This window comes from Netta rufina (genome assembly GCF_964035555.1).
Source record: "Netta rufina genome assembly, chromosome: 1".
NCBI lineage: Eukaryota > Metazoa > Chordata > Aves > Anseriformes > Anatidae > Netta > Netta rufina.
In genome coordinates this window covers 20,603,706-20,623,406 of record NC_140123.1, presented here as the reverse complement: position 1 = coordinate 20,623,406, position 19,701 = coordinate 20,603,706, and the positions used below count along the sequence as shown (strand labels likewise).

General features: G+C 43.3%; 1 protein-coding gene across 1 annotated transcript in view; it reads left to right on the top strand.

Moving 5' to 3' along the window:
• MIPEP (mitochondrial intermediate peptidase) overlaps positions 1–2,347 on the top strand; it is a 74,246-nt gene extending 71,899 nt beyond the window's left edge. The window contains exon 19 of the mRNA XM_084301841.1: positions 300–2,347. Coding sequence (XP_084157967.1) covers positions 300–394 — 95 coding nt within the window. The 3' untranslated portion in view covers positions 395–2,347. The remainder of the gene's footprint in view (positions 1–299) is intronic.
• The last annotated feature ends 17,354 nt before the right edge of the window (positions 2,348–19,701 follow it).

The window sequence follows — 19,701 nt, the reverse complement described above, 5'->3', positions numbered from 1 at the left end:
GACTGCATCTAGCCTGTGTCTTGGTTACATTCCTTTACAACAGATATAATTCTCAACCTAAGCAAGATTGTAGTGATAAAAAAAAAAAAAGTTCACAATCTTAAACCTGTCAATTCTGTGATAACATGTAATAGGTAGCTTGAATAAATTAATTACTGCCTGTATGGTATAATTGCATTTATTTCTTGACAAACACAGTAACCCTTTCTGTCATGTTGTGACATTAAAAGCTCGTTAGTTTATCATTGGCTAATCTTTTGAGGTGTTCTTGCTAACAGTCTGTTGTCTTGGTTTTATAGGTATGCTTCAGAAATCGCCTTCAGTTGAAGATTTTGTGGATGCCCTTGTTTCAGACTTAGACCAGGACTTCGAAACTTTTATCACGGACTCATAAAAGTATTGAACAGAACTGAATTATTTTACGGAAGATTACATACATCTTAATTGTGGTTACAATGTTGTTGTGACTGGTTTTGCTTCTTGGTGAGCACTTGTACATGTTTGAATATCCATGTTGGTGGAAGAGTAATAAATTATCTCATTGGATCACCTGGTTTCATTTATGAAGATGATGGGATGATGGCTTTCCATTCCACAGGAGCACAGAATTTGAGAATATAATATGTACCAGTAAAAAAATTGATCTTGTAGAAACAGATGGTTAAATGGGAAGTGAACTCATCCTCAGGGTGGGTGGAGCAGTGCAAACAGTCTTTGAGTAGACAAAGTGGTTCAGTGTTAGCACATAACTGTCAAGTGTCATGACCCATAACTATGTGCATGGGTCCTTCTCACACGTGCCTGGGTATTCTTTAACCTTTCTTAACTGTTGTTCCTTGTGGGAGTTCTGCACTGGGGAATAGAAAATTGTGTTCTCAATGGAGAAGAGAAATTGGAAAGAACGTTGCAGTGGAAAACTAGAAATGATTTGAGATAGGGAACAAAAAGATGGGAAAAGAAAAGCTGTAGTCATACAGGTATGTGAAGGAAAATGTTAGGATGGGAAGGAAAAAAACACCTTGCAACATGAAAACGAGAAAGGAGGTAAAGAGGAAGCCCATAAATGTTTCCCAGTGGAAGATGACATGGAAAGTAGTCATGCTGTGATGATCCAATAGGTATGTGCATGGCCACGTTTGCAAGTAAAAATAGTATCATTTTGTTATACAAAGCCATCGAACAGGTCTTCTGTAGGGTTGGAGCAGGTGCACAAAGTTGTTGGGAGGAAGAATGGAGTTTGCAAGGTGCCACAGAACTGGTATTGCTATTGAATTCATAGTGTCTACAATACCCAGCCAAGTTATAACTTCTTGTTCCTAGGCTTACCTTGTGCAGATCTGCCACTGAGCTTCAGTACGCACGCATCAGGAAGAGCGCAGTTGTTTTCTGAGAAGTTAACTGTGTGCTTAACATTAACTGTGTGCTTTTGTCCTTCTACCTTTTTATTTTGTTCCATAGTGGTCATTTGGGTTTGTGTACGTTATGTTAAGGGCTTTACTGGATGAAGTATATGGTGAATATGGATTTGCAGGCATTTTGGTGATTCCACTGCAGGGAACATACTGTGGAAATAAGTTGGCAAAATGTGCTGCTTAGCTGGGGCCTGAATCTGTTCCTGCATCTTTGTCCACATGGATTTTCCATTTCATGAGTGGACAAGGGTTGGGAAGCGGTCAAAAGGCAGGTCTGGGGGTACAAAACTCACTTGAAACAAAGATATTTTCCAGTACATTTAGCTCCAGAGAGCTGGAGCAGCTGAAGGTTACACATTACATAGTGGGTGATAAAGGAGACTCTATCAGTGAGGGTTTCTTCTTCTCACAAAGTAAATTCTGAAATGGAAAATGTGGTAAGTTTTTCTCTAAAGTAATAGTCTTGTCTTTTAGAAGACAACCTTGTCTGTAGATTGACACAAAAAGTTTCATGTGTCCATGCAAGCGCAAGTGAAAGGAGCAACAAAACCAAGGCTGAGCGATGAGGGCAATTAGCTGGAGGAGAAACAAGGGAAAAATAAATATACAAACCTTTAATGAGAAAAAAAAAAAAAAAGGATGTTTGGGAAGAGATAAATAAGGAGGGTGGGAGTTGATTAGGTGTTTGGGCACTGCTTTTTAACAGAATCTGTGCTATTAGACATTGTTTGATATTTTAACCAATTTTTTCACTTTGTTTTTGTATGGTGGGAATTTGTCTCGTGACAATGAACAGTATTGCCATTTTATTAGAACCGATTTTAGATGTTTTAAATATGTTTTGACTAAAGAGTAGTTGACCTATTTTCAGATGTGCCACCACCAAGCCTCCATGCTTTGTGTCTGACTGCGTTCTGCATCTGCCGTGGGTCTTTAAGAGGGAACAGTTTGGTTTAACAAACTAGGTGGGTATTTCCCTGTAATCCAAGTGATTAAAAAAAATAATAAAGAAACTAAACAAATTTAAGCTTAAGTGTGAGTTAAAAACATATTTTGAAGATGGTAGGTTCACAAGAGGAAACAATAACTCTTAAAGGTAAGTTTAGCAGCCCTTGATAGAGTACTCAGTGGACGTGTGGGAATTAAAGGGTGTCACCAGGGGAGTCCTGTGTTGTTGGTTTTGTGTTTTCTGTACCGAGCAAACTGCCAATAATGTTTATCTGGAGCTGGCGGATGATAAAAGATTCATTGTGACAAAAAGAACTTGGGAAAAGGAAATCCTAATGCCGGCGTGAGCCTTGGAGCATTACTGTAAAGAAAATAATGCCTCATAATTGGCAGAATAAGTAGAGCATTTAAAATTAAGAGATTGCCCGTGGGTTTTAATTCGAAAGAAATTGAAGCGATGTTGGTTCTAGAGTTTACATACTTTATCAAAATATATATGGTAGTCGTTGGTTTATGCCTGTGGCCCCTGTTACTTCCTTAACTCACTGTCTCATTTGATCCTTCTGTAAACAGCACTCCTTTCAAGTTTTTGTCAGAGTGGCATCAGACAACATCTCCCTAATACAAAAATCAGATAGAGGCAAAGAAATGAAGAAAACATTGTCTTTTGCCAGAACAAATTGGATTTTAGCTTGTTGTCACAGATTCATAGCTCTTGGGACATTTAACAAAGGTGGGAGCTGGTAGGAAAATAAATATAAGTCAGAATGACAGCTTCAGGTTTTTTTTTTTTTTTTGTGAAGAAACTCTGTTGACTCCACTAATTTTTGTTTTATGAAATAACCTTTGAGGATTGAACAGTAGACGTGATTAAGCCTCTTGAGAACACATTATATCACCACTACGATGCTTACTACAGAAAGGGAAATGTTTTTCTAAATGATTTTTTTCTCCTTTTTTTTTTGTAGTTTCTAAAAATGCTTCCAGCTGTTCAAATGTCTGATGCTTTTTTTTTTTTTCCTTTTCTTTCTGAGAGACTTTTATTTTTCAGCAAATATGTGTACTTTCAGTAATGTGAGATCTCTCTTGTGACCAGCAGTGTAACTCCTCTTAAATGTAAAAACCACTGTAATCCTTTTCCAGCATTCCTTACTTTCCCACTGGGGCTGCTGATCTGGCCGTCCAAAAGCGGCTTTTAGAACCCTGCAACTCAGTGTCATGCTTTTAATCTGAAAGTGTGCTATGTTTTGGATTTTAGCTGCTATAGAAAATAAGTAGTGAACATCTTTGGAGGAAATTATACCCTTATGCAATTCTGAGATAATAACATGCAATTAAGACATACCGGAAAAACACACATGGATTACATTTGATAGTCTGAGGTGTCAGTTATGCTCTTATTTTTTTTTCCCCTCCATGTTTGATGTGATTGTTTTTCCGATTCACCTAAAGCAGACTGAAATCTTGCTTAATAATTGCTTTCTGGTGCAGTAAACACGGTGCAGCGTGGAATTCTCTCGATCGGCAAAACGAGAGGAGCAGAGGAAAGCAGCCAAGTAGAGAGGGCAGGGAGGAGAAAGGAGATAGAGCGAGGAAGAATTGAATATAGATTAGAAACCAGGCATGAAAAACGGTTGATACAGAAGCAAAATAACCTCCGTGATACAGATTTAGGGGGACTAAAAGAGGGTTTTCTTCCTGCATGTATTTACAGACCAGTAAGTCTAAAATGGGAATTACAGCACTAACAAAAAAAGGCAGAGGTGTTCAGAAATATTTCTGTCTGTCTTCAGTGAAAAGCCAGATAGAAGAATTCCTACTGTCTGATGATAAAATGCTTCCTAATTCTAAAGATGTTAAATAGCACTTTGTACAGTGGCTCAAGCATAAATCAGTGTACAAAAATTAAAAAAGAATTTATTATCAAAATAATGGATCTTGGTATTGTACATGATACTAAGGTGGAAATGAAGAGGATGGGTCATTGTAACAGCAATGTTGGTGGCTCAGAAGGGATGCATTTCAGATTATCAGAAGATTGAAATATCTAAGTCATGTTACAGAAGCAGAAATGTGAGTCTGGACATCAGTCTGACAAACAAGTGTCTATTGAGGCAATAGCTGAAATTGGAAGCATTTACCCCCAATTTTTAGTTTACTTTTTGTCAGCAGGGGTACCTCAGCACTGCAGCACACCCAAAGGACTGTGCTGGGGTTGGCTGATCACCACGAGAAATGCCCATCAGAAATGGACAATTTTGCTCAAAAATATACCCTAGTTTAGATTAATTCACAGAAGCCCCAAAGCCTTAGTCAAGTGGGCAGTCGTCTTCCCAGCCTTAAGGGCTCTGGATGGAGTGTTTTTGGAGGAAAGCTGTGCCACGAAGGTGGCAGGTCCCCAGTCGCTGTGTGCCTATTCTGCTCGTGGTTTCATGGCTAGGAAAGGGTCAATGAGAGATGGAAAAGTGGTGGGAGCCAAAGCGCTTCCTTCGCTGCTCCTTAGGTGGGAGGCTCTGAGCATCTGGCGTTTCGGAGAGCTTCCGGGCAAAGTACGGGAGATTTTCTTTTCCCAGAGCCAGGGATTTATTTACATGGTGTTGGGAACAAGTTCAAGTGAGTGCCTTACCCTGGCAAATTCGCCGCCTGCCAAAAGAGGAAGATTACATTAAAATCAGAAGACAACTTGAGAGCTGAAAGTGAACGATTGCAGAAAGCAAGCGCGCGGGTTTCCCGGGGAGAAGCACCGTGGGAGAACAGCTAGCATGCTCGGGGAGGAGGGGAAGGAGATAAAAGATAAGGCCATATAAATCAGCCCCGGCAGGACGGCCGGGCGGCCCCTCTGATCTTCCCCGGCAGAGATTTGTTTATCTTTCAAGCCTGCTGCGGCTGCTCTTCCCCAGATGGCTCTGGAAAAGGAGCTGGTAGGAAATCCTCACGGCTTGCTGCTCGGAGGAAGCATCCGAAAAAAAATCTGTTAAAAGACAAAATACTTAACCCAGAAGCAAAGCGGTGATAAAGATCTGACAGAGTAACTGGTCGGTGCTCTGCTGGTGCATAATTTTACAAACAGAGGGGAAAGTTGGTGGGGTGTGTCCCCCCCCCCAGCCACGCAGCGGGCTGCGGGGCAGCTTGCAGATGGCTGGAGCTGGCCATGCCGCTTTCTTCCAGACTGGTGGCACGGAAAGGGTCCAGAATAATAGTCTGCTAAAATACCAGTGTCAGGAATCCTGTTTTAAATTCAAAACACCTGGAAGCACCAAACTTACTGTTGTGGGTTTGGGTTGTTTTTTTTTGAAGGTACCATTCCTTCAGTAGTCAAATGTCACCATTGTTTGCTTTTCCTGCCTGTCATATGCGTGAGTTTGTATGTTAATACACTTTATCATGTAACACTATTAAAATAGTTGCAGAAGGTGCTTTTCATTAATCTTCAGCACATCCTGGGTTTTAGGAAGGTTAGCAGGGCAGTGCTTGGAAATAAAGTCTGTTTATTAACAGTGCCCTTCTGAAGTACTTACCGAAAGCTCAGTTGCAGCCGACTGCCATTGTTCAAAATTTGTACAAAAGAACAAATGTTCATAAACTCAGAACGAGTTGTTGGTGTCACATAGTGCAGCCCCAAATTTCTTCCTTCTGATTCACAGAATCACAGAATGGTTTGGGTTGGAAGGGACCTTAAAGCTCACCCTGTTCCACTCCCCGGCCATGGGCAGGGACACCTCCCACCAGACCAGGTTGCCCAAACCTGAAGGTGAAACCCCCCAGCCTCACGTTTCCCTTCTCAGTACAAGCCAAGTCTTCTTCCAGGATAAATTCCCAAAGCTCCAGTGAATTTATTAAAGACCTGCAGTGTTCATGCCTGTCGAGCATTTTCTCCCAAGGTCATTTAAATCTGTCCTTGTAACCCAGGAGCTGAGCTGCAGGATCCAGAAGTGATCTCATTCTTCTCATGGATTTTGGAAATGAGAAAGGCAGTAAAGTTGACTTGAATGCCTTAAAGTGCCTTTCTTTATGTACAGATGTGATTCAGTTGTCTACATTTTCTTTTCAGAAGAATACAGTTGTAACACTGTCATTTTATAAGCAGGCCCTAGAGAACACAAGTAATATAGCAACCTTTATAAGAAACTAAAACTTCTACAAACCAATTATATGTCTTATCAAGGTGATTCATACTAGCCTAAATCCCATTCATTACAAATAAGTTTAAATCACAGCTCACTGCCTCTGAACAGCTGCACAAATAGTGTGCACGGTCACTGTGGGGTTAAAAAAGGAAGAACTTGTCACCTTTTAAAGCTTGTAAGAATTGGAGATGTAATTGAACGCTTCGAGGAAGAGGCAGTACTGTTAGGTTTGGTAACTTGGCTGTCAGGGATGGGTAAAAAAAAAAAAAAAAAAAGAACAATATAAAAAAATATGTGTTCGACTGGGGTGATGCTCTATCAGACCTGTCCCCTCACCGTCCTGGAAATTTCTCTTCTTATTTTCTCCTATTTTGTCTCGTCTTGGCCTGCTGCCAGCCCCCTGAGCCTGTCCTTCGTGCAGCGCAAGGTGCTGCAGCACAGCTCTTGCTGAAACCCTCTAACACTGCAGGCCGGCTGCTGAACAAAGTGCTGGCTTGCTGGCAGGGTTCTCCCTAAACAGGGATTTAGATAACTTGTTCTACTTAATCAAATTAGTTATCTTTCATTCAATCAGCTGTTTAAAGCCAAATTTCCAAGACAAGGTGGTTTAAGTAGTTTGTTTGGTTTGTAATCTCTGTTTTCCAACAAAATCTGCTTTTTGTTTTTTCTTTTGGTTTCTGACTGTCTCAGATATATGTGAGAGAAAAAAAAAAAAAAAGCATTGTCTGGCTGTCTTCAGGGAAATGGCTAATTTGACATCGAACCTCTTGAACATTCCTTATTTCATCAGGAAGCTGTTACATTTTCCAGGTCTCTCCCTGGGTCTGCCAGAAGCACCTGTCCAGCTGCTCTGAAGCCTGTGTCTTGCTTGGTTTATTCTGATTTTTTTTTCTTCTTGCTCTGCTCCATATATGTTTCTCATCCTGTCTTGCACCTCCAGCTTTATCTGCTTCATTTAGAAGGAAAAAAAAGATTCATTTCAGCTTCTTTCTGCCTATCACAATTCAAGTGGTGGCCCTGCTGTGGACGTGGTCCTGGGCAGCCTGCTCTGGGTGTCCCTGCTTGGGCAGGGGTGGCATCAGAGGCCTCCAGGGGTCCCTGCCAGCCTCAGCCACCCTGTGATGCTGTGAGGCTGTAAAAGCTCAGCTCTTATCGTAGTTCTTTCTCTCTTTATCGGGACCCTTTATGCCGACTGAAAGCATTTCAAATTCCAGTCACCACATCCTAGATAACAGGTCGTTTCTGTGTAACCAGCCCAGAAATGTGCAGGACTTGTTTAAATAAACAGGACCTTTGAGCTTTCCTCTTACTTTTTCATTGTTCACCTTGGTTTTTAGGCTGGTTTGCTGCAGAAATGGGACAGGCAGCTGTGCTCGAACCTGCACTGTCTGTGTTTCATCCACTGCTTTCTGAATCCATTCTGTCAAAGAGCTGAAAGTCACAGAGGAGCTGATGGGCCTCTGGAGACAGGCGGTATGGAGATGGAGACATCCTCACAAAGTCAGGGCCGAGGAAGGTTGTGCTCCAAGTGCCTCCTCTGTCAAAGAGCCCAGAGGCAGGTGAGGACCCTCTGGTGCCCCAGCCCTTCATAGAGGATGGTCCATCAGTGCTCTCGGCCTGCCAACACACCACACGTCCACATTTCCTCAGCTCTTAGGGGACCTGCTTTGGCAGGGGGGTTGGACCCGATGATCCCGTGGGGTCCCTTCCAACCCCTACAGTTCTGTGATCCTGTGACCCTTCTGCTCTGGTGAGGTGTTGAGGGACCACAGTTGGTGTGGCCCTGCTGTGACTTCTCAGGAGGCTTTGCTGGAGATGTGACCAGCTGGGCTGGCCATCTTTCCACCATCATGGGCGGCGGTGGCAGCGTGCACGTGAGAGCAGGAGGCACACGAAGGCAGAGCTGGCAGTTTGGCCAACGTCCTAGGATTTTGTTTCATCTCCCTCTAAATGTCTTATTTCATTTCCCTCTCTCTAAATGTCAGGGCGAGTGATGAGGTGGGCAAGAAGCTTTGCCTTCCTGCCTGTGTGTCACAGGAAAGGCCTCCTCATGCCAAATCATGAGGCGGCGCTGGAGCCTCCCTTTTAAGCTGTTGCTACTTCCACTGACCCAAAACCTGTATTTTGTTAATCTTTTAGGTTACCTCTGAATACATTTTATTTATTTTCTTTTCAGAATCCACTCAGGAAAGGATCAGAGTCCTTCCTGCCCAGGAATACCCAGTTTGCAGGAAATCCCTCAGGTAAACGCAGCCCATGTAGGCTGACATGCCCTGAAAAGGAATCCCACCTGGAAGCCACCAGCACCACCATTCCCTGTGCACATAGTTTCTGCTCGGCCAGCACACTTCTGTCATCCCTTTCAATACACAGCTATGGAGGGAGCGTGGACTTTTGCAGGCTGGTGGCGGGGTGACCGATGGCAGCACCCGACAGGAGCTGCAGGCTCAGCATCGCATGGCCCCACTCCCCAACCCCTCCAGCAAGGCTGAGGCTCTACGAGGTGAAACCCAGCTCCCAGGGCAGCTCAGCTCATCCCCCCACCTTGTATTTGCTTTTTGCCTACCTCTGCCATAAAAACTGCACCCTGCTATGCAGTGCTATTTGTGCAAATATCGGCACAAGGAGAGGCGAGTCTGTAACCTCTCTCTTCGTTAGTACTGCTCTGATGCTGTGAGTGCTATTAAAAATGTTAAACAAACAACCTACAGAGTATCAAAGAAGTTTTTGTTTGCAATCTGACTTTCAGAAACGCCAGTCAAAATTCAGGTCAAAAGTGCCCCAGAGCACAGGAGGCTGGCGTCTCGGGTGTCATCATGGGACTTAGGGAGTCCTGCTTGCCTTGTAGAAAAATTTTGGATTTTAACAGCAGGGATCTGGTATCGATATTTGATTGTGAAAATAGTGCTGTTATGTGACAAATATTTGATTTGTGTCAATGTCTCTGCACAGAGCAAGATAGAGTCCCCCTTTCATGAATGTGTGTGGGATGATGTGCGCTAGAATTTAATTTCAGTGGCTGAATTGTTGCATAATTTTCATAAGTGCGTAGAAGCATTTGCAGCCAAATCCTGTGAGGATGGGTGGAACTCAGTGGAATTGTTTCCATCTGGGTAATGCAAAAGATACTCTAGTGTCTTTGTACTTCATTAAAATAGGAGACTTTCTTACAATTAGATCTTAATAACCACGTTGTTAAAATGAGCAATCTGTTCTTCACTGGCATCTAACATCTTCTGCAGCTATCCTACTGTAGCCAAAGTCCACCAGAAGCTACAAAAAGGGCAGCTCAGTGGCACTGCAGTGACTGAGTTGCTCCACGTCTACCTGCAGCAGGGTCAGATAACCTCACCGAGGCAGGGACAGAAATCCCATTTACCTACAAACCTCACGTGCCCGTATGTGCACCTCCTTTGTGGAGCTCCGCAGGACCCAGCACTGGAGCTGTGAGCTTCAGCTCTTGCTTCAAGGCTCCCTCAGTGTTTCTGTTGTGCTTGTTCCTGGCTGGGAGCTCCCTGCTCCCCATGGCAGGGCTCCTGTTTCACCCTCCCTGTGGCACCCAGAGGTCCCTGGGACCAGTGGAGTTTGTTCCTGCTGGGCTTTGGGCCAGGAGCATTGGGTTTGTCAGCAGAAATCCTGTTAAATTTAGGAGATTTCGAGTGACTTGGGAGCATAAAGAGCTGCCAATGGCTGAGTCACTTCTGCTGTGAGTGGGACTTCAAAAGTGCTGCCCAAGGCGGTAAACCTGACTATCCCAAGCTGGAAGGGACCCACAAGAATCACCGAGTCTGACTCCAAACTGAATATGCCATTAGAAGTCACGGTATAAGCATTTGCTCCTGGGAACAGAATCACTGCGGGTACAGCTGCCATCGCACCCTCATCATTTAGCTGCAGGCCCAAGGGATTCCTGAACTCAGGACTCGTGTTGATGTTGGCTTGCTCTTCCCATGTTTTGGTTGCTTGTTGTGTACACTAAGATCTCCTAAATATAGAAAAGGACGTGAAGAATAAGCAGCCACAGAGTTTGCAGATGCACCCAGCGTGAGCAGCTCAGCTGGCAGTACAGACGTGTGTGGTGGCCCTGTGTCCGGATACTGACCATCCCAGAAAGGGCTGGTAATGGGACATGTCCAAAATATCGGGGAAGGCATGGAACAGAGCACCAGAAACACATCTAGTGTGAGCGTTTCTGTAGTGGCAACACAGGCAAAGAAAAGAGGTCGTTGATCCAAGTTTCACAGCATCGTTACAGATATCCTGCTAGCCTCCCAGCACAGAGCAGCACCTCCCAGGGATTGTTTGGGCTACTGTACAGCTGTCGTCTGCCCAGGCAAAAAGCGCTGGTGTTCAGTGTACTGGGCGGGTGACGGAGCCTTGGCACAGGCTGCCCAGAGAGGCTGTGGGGTCTCCTCCTTGGGGAGCTCCAAAAGCCGCCTGGACGTGGGCCTGGGCAGCCTGCTCTGGGTGTCCCTGCTTGGGCAGGGGGGGCACCAGGGGTTTCCCCTTCCAACCCCAGCCCTGCCGTGACCCTGTCAGTGCCAGTGTTATCAGGCAATCAGTGGTGGTTCAATTCAAGTTGGAGAGGGCTGCTGTGCTTGACTCAGCCCTTCCCTTGCACTTTCATTAGCCAAGGGCTTTAATTTCAGGTCCACCTGTAGAAAAGCCACAGGTGGCATTAAAAAGGAAGACAAAATGCACAGGATGCAGGGGATTGCTGTGCTGTCATCAGTGAAGCCACAGGCTGTCCTGTCCCTCTCTGTGAAGGGAAAGTGAAGGTGCTAGTAGAGCAGTTTCATTTCACAGCTCAACATATTTTAACTGGAAAATGTACTCTTCCTCGGCCTTTGATGACACCTCCATTAGTTAGAAAAGTGTCTGCTGTCCAGCCAAGTAGTAATCCCAATGCCCACAAATATCCATATATATATATATATATATATAAACTTGAAAAAGAAAATGTCAGGTCCCCAGGGAAGTCCTGCAGGTGGCTCTAGCAAAACCAGGACCAGCTCCTGACCTGCTCTCGTTGCAGCCACCCTGTTGCAGTCATGCTGCCTAACACAGGCTGCTTGCTGTTACAGGGCATCTCCACCTCTTTGGTTTCACAGCACTACTCCAAGTACACAGGTTGCAAATTGGCTTCCAGGTGTGGGGCCAGATTCCTGGGTGAGGCTAAGCCCTTGTGATTTATATGTTCTTCTGGGCTTACACAGGTACACCAGCTCCAACACCCACACTTGCTCTCACTGCAGCTTTGCCACCAGCCAGCTCCTGCAGCTCTGGCAGTGCCCTTGCAGCCCTGGCTGCTCCCCTGGGCACGACAGAGACCTCACTGCCCTCAGAGCTGCCAGCTGGCTCGTCGTGAGCTGTGACTCCAAGCCAGAGGAAGCGACTCTGCTAATGCAGGATGGTATTGCAAGAGCTTGGAGCTGGTGACAGCAATGTTTCCAGCCCTATCTGAATCTGGGTTTTTACAGATTGCAAATTGCACCCAGGAGTACTTCCTTCAGCTGCTGGAAGTGGAGGAGCAGTGCTAACAAAAGGGCTCACTCACTGAAACTGCTTTGCACTTTCCCACTCCATCACCTAATAAAGAGCCAGAGCCAAACGCACCAAAGCACAAACACTTGTTTAATGCCAAGCTTCATCACGCAGCAGCACATTGCACCACAGACTGCTTCCTGCACGAGCCCCACTCACCCCCTGTAAGGATTTGAGCAAATTTAGCAGAACAGTTTGCCAAGTGCAAAAAGGCAGCGGGCTGCCACAGTAGCAGGACTGTGCTCACCACCCAGGATTGAAGCAGGCAGCCAGGAGCACGGCCCCATCCCAGCCATGGGTGGATGCAGCCACTTGGCTCACCTGCTCCTTGCATGAGGGCAAACGCTGCATCAGGAGCGCACAAAATAGATCTGATGCCAACAATCGTTCATTTTGCTGCAATATTTTGCAGCATGATTATTTCAGGGAAGAGAAAGTGACAGCTCCGGACAAAAACGGGAGGCAGGTTTTTGTTTCCATTGTAATTCCCTCATGTCCTTGCTGGAATAGATAAAAATCTTTGCAGCACTTTATGGTAAGTAAAATACTGGCAATTGTTATGAACCCGTTTGGTTGGCTCTTTCTTATCGGCTGCTGTGACAAAATCCCCAAGTCTAGTTCTCACAGAGAACAAAAATCCCGGTTAAGGCCAGTGCTTAAAAATCACCATTTTAAGCTGTTAAGCTCAGCTGTTAGATTCATTTTTGATGTAGGGAGAATGAACCCAACCAGCCGGACTCGTGGCAGGTCAGTTTTGCATTCACACTGACTGCTTTTCCAAGAGCTCCACACAGGGAGCAGCTGACACTGCCACTGGGCACCTGTATCTCCTTTGGTTTCCTTCTTTTATTTCCTTTGGTTCAACATCAGAACAAAGCCTTCGAGATAGCTGTGCACTCCGTGTTACATCTCCCAGGTTGATGAAATCCCCATGATTTAAACCTGCTTTAAATTCTGCTTTCAGGTGGTGATAGGTGAGGGGACCAGCTAGGGGAGGCAGGAGAATGGGAAACACACGTGGGGAAAAGAAGGCAAAGCAGTGCCAGCAAATGGAAGCAGTGACAGGGAAACGAATAAAGCAGAATGATGGGGAAGAGCCCTAAAGGAGGAGGTGGGGGTTGCAAAGACAAACCCAGGTGCATCAGGAACGAGGGGTCAGTGCTGTGTGTGCCTGCTTCACAAAATCGAGTCTCCATCAAGAGCAAGGAGCTACAGTGACAGGTATGCACCAGGGGCAGGAGAACTGCAGCAATCAGAGGGGTTTTCCTTCCTTCGCCTCCCCCTGAGCGGCCCGAGGTTATTTGGCAAAACCTTCACACCCAAGTGGGAGCTTTGCTGAGTGTCTCCGCAGTGTAAATCTTTGCGCAGTTATTTTCTCCTGTCTCCAGCTGCCTTCTTTTTTGTTTGAACTGCCCATAAACCACGACACAAGGACAGATTTTTTTGTAGAATGGGTTGTTGGCGTAGGCTGGGGATGTTTTGGTGTTTCTGGCCTGATTCCTGGGCCTGGGGATAAGGCACTTTTCTATTCCATGAGGAAATAAAATTGGAGTCTCACTAAGGGGAGCTTTTAAGTAATTTAACAAGCAAAATTTAAATAGAGATAATCCTTTTTTGTCCCCCCCAGAATGAGGTAACTGGGGAAAGAACAGAGATTGCCTGGCATTTACACCTCCTTCAGCTGTTGCAGATAAGTTATAACAAGGCCAGATGGAAAGGTAACTTCTGCTCCCTAGGATCGTGTGGGGATTGCAGGCACATCCTCAGAGCTGCAGCAGCTGAAAACCTTGAACTACAGGCAAAGTGAGTAAGCAAACAGAAAGCAGAGTCCTAAATCTTACATATATATATATATATATATATATATATATATATATATATATATATAAAGCCTTGAAATCTCATATATATATATAATTTTATATGTGTATATATATATATTTTTTTATTTTATTTTTTTTCCAACTAACAGGTATTTCTTCCTTTTTGCTTCTAGCTTTCAATTACAACAGTGATACACCTGCAGAAGGTGCAGTGTTGCATCCTGAGGGGTATTTTGGTTTCCAAACTCCTTTACAGCTGGTCTCTGCACAGCTGGGAGACTGGCAGTGCGGGTTGGACGTAGCAGGCTGCAACAGAAAGGAAATGAAAAGGCTTCTGCTCTAGGAAAAGAAATCCTCTAGTTGTAACTGCAACAAGACCTGCTCGATGGCATTGTGAGCATTAGGAAGCATCATCTGGTGGACAGATATTTTTGGGAATCTCTCATACAGCACTTGCCAATGCCTTGAGTAAACTCAAACGCTATCTATTTGTTGTTGAAAGCCACAGGATATGTAACTTATGGCATTCTTGAGCTCTTCCCTGCAGGTCTCAGAGCCTGTTCGAAATAACAAGGGTGAGCTGAACCCACAGGCTTGCTTCTTTTTATCCCATCAAGACAATAGGTGTTTTATCATCTGAAAGGCTTAAAGTTTTGTCTGCCTGAGTCTGTCTGTCCTGCTAGTTAAAAATGTGTGAAAATAATTTTGGGGAGTTTTCATCCACATGAATAGGTTAGTCCTCTTCAAGTATAATAGTAATAATAATAATAATAAACTGAAATTTAAAATGTAGCTAAAGATTGATCTTAAATTAATATTGAGGGTTTCAAATTATTTAGGGTTTAACACAGAGGGTAGCCGCACAAACCTTCACAGAGGAAATGCTTGTATGTGATTCCACAGCATTTTTTCATCATGCAAATATTTTTTCAAGCAAGGATTATTATTATTTATTTCAATTTGTCATCTCAAAACTTCAAAAAAAAAAAAAGGGGGAGGGATTTTGACAAAACATACTGCAAGTTTTATTTGGTAGACCATTATATGTCTATTTTGGCATCTCAGTCAGAAAGCTCTTCTCCCCCTTGAATAGATGTGGGGTCCCCTTAGCTTTTATTGTTGAACATCCTTAGGAATAAAGTTTGGTGAAGCTGAATCTGTGGTATCGATGACAAAGGACCCAGTGCTGTTGGGTCTACCAACATGGAATGGCATCACGTTGGCCAACAACTTTCTTTTCCCCTTGGAACAGAGTGAACCAAATTGCCCAACAGATACGTGGATTTCCTCAGGTTAAACTCTGCTACCTTATGTAGCAAGAGTCAGCAAAAGTACACAAGAAAGGACATTTGCAATGTATGAGCTGAAATGGTTCAGTAAATGCTGCTATTCTGCTAATTCATTGTTCTCCTGCAAATACATATTTGCACTGGGCAGGTGCAGAGTTCATGCAAGTTTAAGTAAACGTGAAGTTAGGGAAAAGGTAGCTGTGGACTCAGCCTTTACTTTGGATTTTAAAATCCAATTGTCAGTAGAGACCTGGTGAAAATGATGGCCGGGAGCCTCTGGGTGTGTGCAGACAGGGCTGTTAGGTCACTTGGTGAATGCAGCCATACACATTTCTGCCTTCACTGGCCATTATGGGGGGGTTGCCTGGTGCTCATCAGCCTCACCTGGGTTGTGTGCCCCGTCTCAGATGGCTCCTATGGACCAGGGTCTTCAGATGCTACTGATGCTGGTGGAGAAATTGCATTTACTCAGTGAATATTCCGGTATGTTCCCACTGAAGAGCAAAAAATTGCAAGTTTGTTTTTTTTTTTTTTAAATTGGTTATTATTTTATTCCACTGTAGAATATATGCTTATGAACACATGGATATTCTGTATTTATATTTACCATTATGTTCCAATGAACTGTCTGATACACATCTTGGGCAAATCAATGTGATTTCTTGAACTATAGTAGTTTCATTTTTTTCCAGGCTTTAACTCAGTGCTGCCAGTTAATTGATTACAGAATGGAGGTTGATATGTTGAGCCTACAATAATGACAATTTTTGCATGCTGCGTAGCAGGTGAGTTGTCCACCCACAGACTGAAACTGGGAGCTGGGCAGCAGCAACAGAAATCGTCGCAAAGACTGAGGCTCGGAGAGAGAACTTCCTGCAAGCTGCATTATTTGTGAGTGCTTTTCCACCTGTGCTTTAGAAAAAATCTCATTTATAACCTCTTGAACAAGCCAAACTCCCCTTTATCAGACTGACCAACAATATTAAACTGTGATAAGGAAGGACTAAAAAATCAGATGATGGGAAAAGCTAAATCTTCCTCAACATCACCTTCCATTGAAGTGGTGTCACCCACCAGTTAAAAGCCACAGTGTGCCCCCACCAGCCACCCCCCCCCATCAGCATATTATTAGGAAACATTCCCACTAATCCCATCAATAGCTGCTCTTGTGGAGGGCAGCAGGCCTGCTCCACATCCAGCCCCCATTATTTCACCCTACTGCAAGCACTGCTTTATCAGATGTCATCAAAAGGGCTCATTTGCCATGTGGGGAGCCAGTGGGTTTTACCAGCGCTCACACCAAAACTAAATATGGATGAAATTGCACCCCGCCAGCACAGAGTGGGCATCGTATGGCTGTGCAGTACGCAGCCTCAGCCCGCTCCGTGGCTCCGGGAACAGCGCTCGCTCGCTTCAGTGCTTTTCGTTTGTGTACTGCCGAAACAAAGCAGCAGTGTCTGAAGTGGAATGTGCTGCAGGTAGCGAGCTCAACCTCCACCGCCACAGTCAGCGAGAGGATTAATTAAAGGCATGAAGGTTGTTGCTTGGAGGGACTTCACAGGAATGCAAACCGAAGGCCCTCAAAGAGCCCACAACAAAGGGGAAAGCCATGCGATCTTAAACTCATGCGAGGATGAGTGGTATTGGATTAAGGGCTTGGCCTACCTTGCAGAAAGGGCAGGAAACATCGCTGCACTAGAAAGCAATGCAAGCAGGAAAATTTTTATTTATTTATTTACTTTCTTTTGGTAGGGTGGATTAAAATAGTGTAGCCTTGCTGATGACATTTGTGTTATATCTGATACAATCAAATGTGTGTGATAGTCTTAAGAACACACACACAGTTTGTTTTGTAGTTTGCTTGCAAATAACATAAACACCTGCTTCAATCCCCGTTTCTCTCTTGATTTTCTTCTTTATTTCATTTTTATATTTGGCAGGGTGATGCCACTGTGATCCTGGGCATGCTGGGAGTCACGGAGCTGCCTTTATCAGTGCAGAGGGGTACAGCAGCAATAAACACACCTCCTGCTGCTTTGTGCAGACCTGCGAAGCGTCACGGGGCTTTTCAGTTATCTCATCCCCTCCATTAAGTCAATCTCCCCGGCTGAAATACTGATCTGCTTTTTGATGTGCTTTCCACTGTGTACAAGCTCTGATTTCACTGCTTGTCTAAGTGTCTACAGGTACTTGGCTGCTTGGGATCTGGCAGACCCTCTTGCTGTGACCTAACTTTCCAGTTACCTGTTGTTGATGTTGGTTTTAATATTTTCTTTTCAACGCTTGCCAGCTACGTCTGTGATCTTCATTCTGCTACCTGGAAAACTTTTATCATCCTAAAAACTTTTATCATCCCAAAATAGCCAAGTGAATAAATAACAGAAGTAGCTCAAGCAATCCCAGGACTGTGTGGATCCTTTATTTGGAGCACGCTAGCGTAAGCCCTTTCCACTGAAGTGTTGCTTACAGCTTTTATCAATTTATCGTGGCCTGTAAAGACCATTTCCTCATCTCTTGCACATTACATGGCCAGACCAATTTGTTGACCAGCCTTGTACAGGAAAAAAGGATGAGTCAAAATCTGTTTTTTTTTTTTTTTCTTTTTTTTTTTTTTCCCCAGACATGTTACAGTCAGTATTTGTAGGACATCTTTGTGTTTATATACAGCCGAAGCACCTGTCTTGCTCAGCTTAGCTGTGGGTCTCAGCATGGCTTAGCCTTTTGTAGACATTCACCCTCAGCTTTCCACATCAAACCCATAAATTTTGCTGAAGCTAACGTGAATCTTAAAAAACATGGTACAGAATTCATGCTATCCATCACTAACTGCTCTGCATGTTAATTACACTTGTTAAAGTACGAGCCTTACACCCAGTTTGGAATTGCTTAATTTCGCCTGCCAGAGACTGGCTCATGCCTCCAAGAGATCTCCAAGGATATTCTCTCCATGAAGATATTTATAAATGGCTAAGAAATAAAAAGCCTCTTTTGAAAACTTAGTTAGGCTTTGTAAGGAACTCTAAGACTAAAAAAAAATTGAGAAAGTAACAAAGTAATAGAAATACACAGATAAGAACTAATCTGAAATTTGTTGGAGTAAGCAACAGGTCCCTTCTGAGGAGATGGGCAGTGCAGCTCTCAGTTTATCTCACACTTTCCCATAAAACCAATAGTGCTACACATTCTCCACCACAAATATCCTGACTTTATATTACCTATCATTATTACTTAGATTCAGCTTCCAGTCACTGCCTCTTATGTCTTTGCCATTAGAAATCACACCGTTGTATTAATTATCAATTCACATTCATTCCTCTGAGTTCACGACTCTTGTTTGTCAAACCATGCAATCCCTTTCTTAATTGTTTAAATGTAAACATTCTGGAAAATGCTCTAAAATGGCCTAGATAATCCTTGGTAATTAGTCCATCAATATTCCCTATTTCTTCAAGCAAGGTCTGAAACCACCCTTTGCTGCTGCAGTGCAACACAAGCAGATGCTCTGCTGGTAGTAGTCAGGTGCCACGGTTGGGGCATCCCTCTCTGTTTCAAAAGTACGGCTACTTGTTATTTACATCACCTGTCAGAAGCAGTCTACTGTGTGGAGTACGTGGCGTTCTTTTTGAAAAGAAAACCAATGTCTTTGAAGACATTAACAGGCAGTTAAAGGTGGTGCTCACCATTTTTTTTTGTCCTTTCTCGAGAAGAAAACCTTTGAAAATATTTTGAAGTATTGTCACTCTAAAGCTTGATGTTAACTCATTGCTTCTTCAAGAGGTACCAAATTGTTCTGTAATTTCAATAAAATTAAATCGATATGGAATTCTGCTCAAAATAATAAAATTGACCACTAACTTTGTATAGAATGCTATTATTAATATGAAATTGACAAGCGACGACTGATTCATGTAACAGTTTATTCACAAGTTAAAAAAAAAAAAAAGTATTACAAAATGATTTATACAAGGTTTTAATTTACATTCTTAAAAGGAGTAATTAAAACAGCACTGTAAGCCCCTAGATGTGATATGTGGGCAGTCTAAATGCGGTGGTAGTGTATGTTTTCTATTGGCATGTACAATACTGCTTGCCACAGGCAATATAAAAAAGACCAATTTGGTTAAATTAAGGAAAAAAGTATATACACAATATACATATATATTTTAAAAACACTGTCTTCATTTTTCCTCCCAATTTGCTCTCAAGCTATCTGTCACTCATTTGAAGAAATGAGTAGTTTCATCTCATCTAGAGTTGCCGGACAAAAACAATTGTACAAAGTGTAAATTCCAATGGGAAACATACTTACTGTGGCAGATGCTGGCAACATTTTTGAACAAAGCTTTTTGAAGAACTGTTATTAATGAAAAGTTAAATCTCCACATGTTCTAAAAATATCTTGCCATACAATGAAATGCACATTGGATTTTTTTTTTTCTATTTACAAAATATATACAAAGAAGCACACATCTCTTCATGCAAATGTAGTGAAAAATAATATTTCAACTCTTCTTAAATGTACAAAAGCATCCAAAGAAATTATTCAAAACTATTCTTA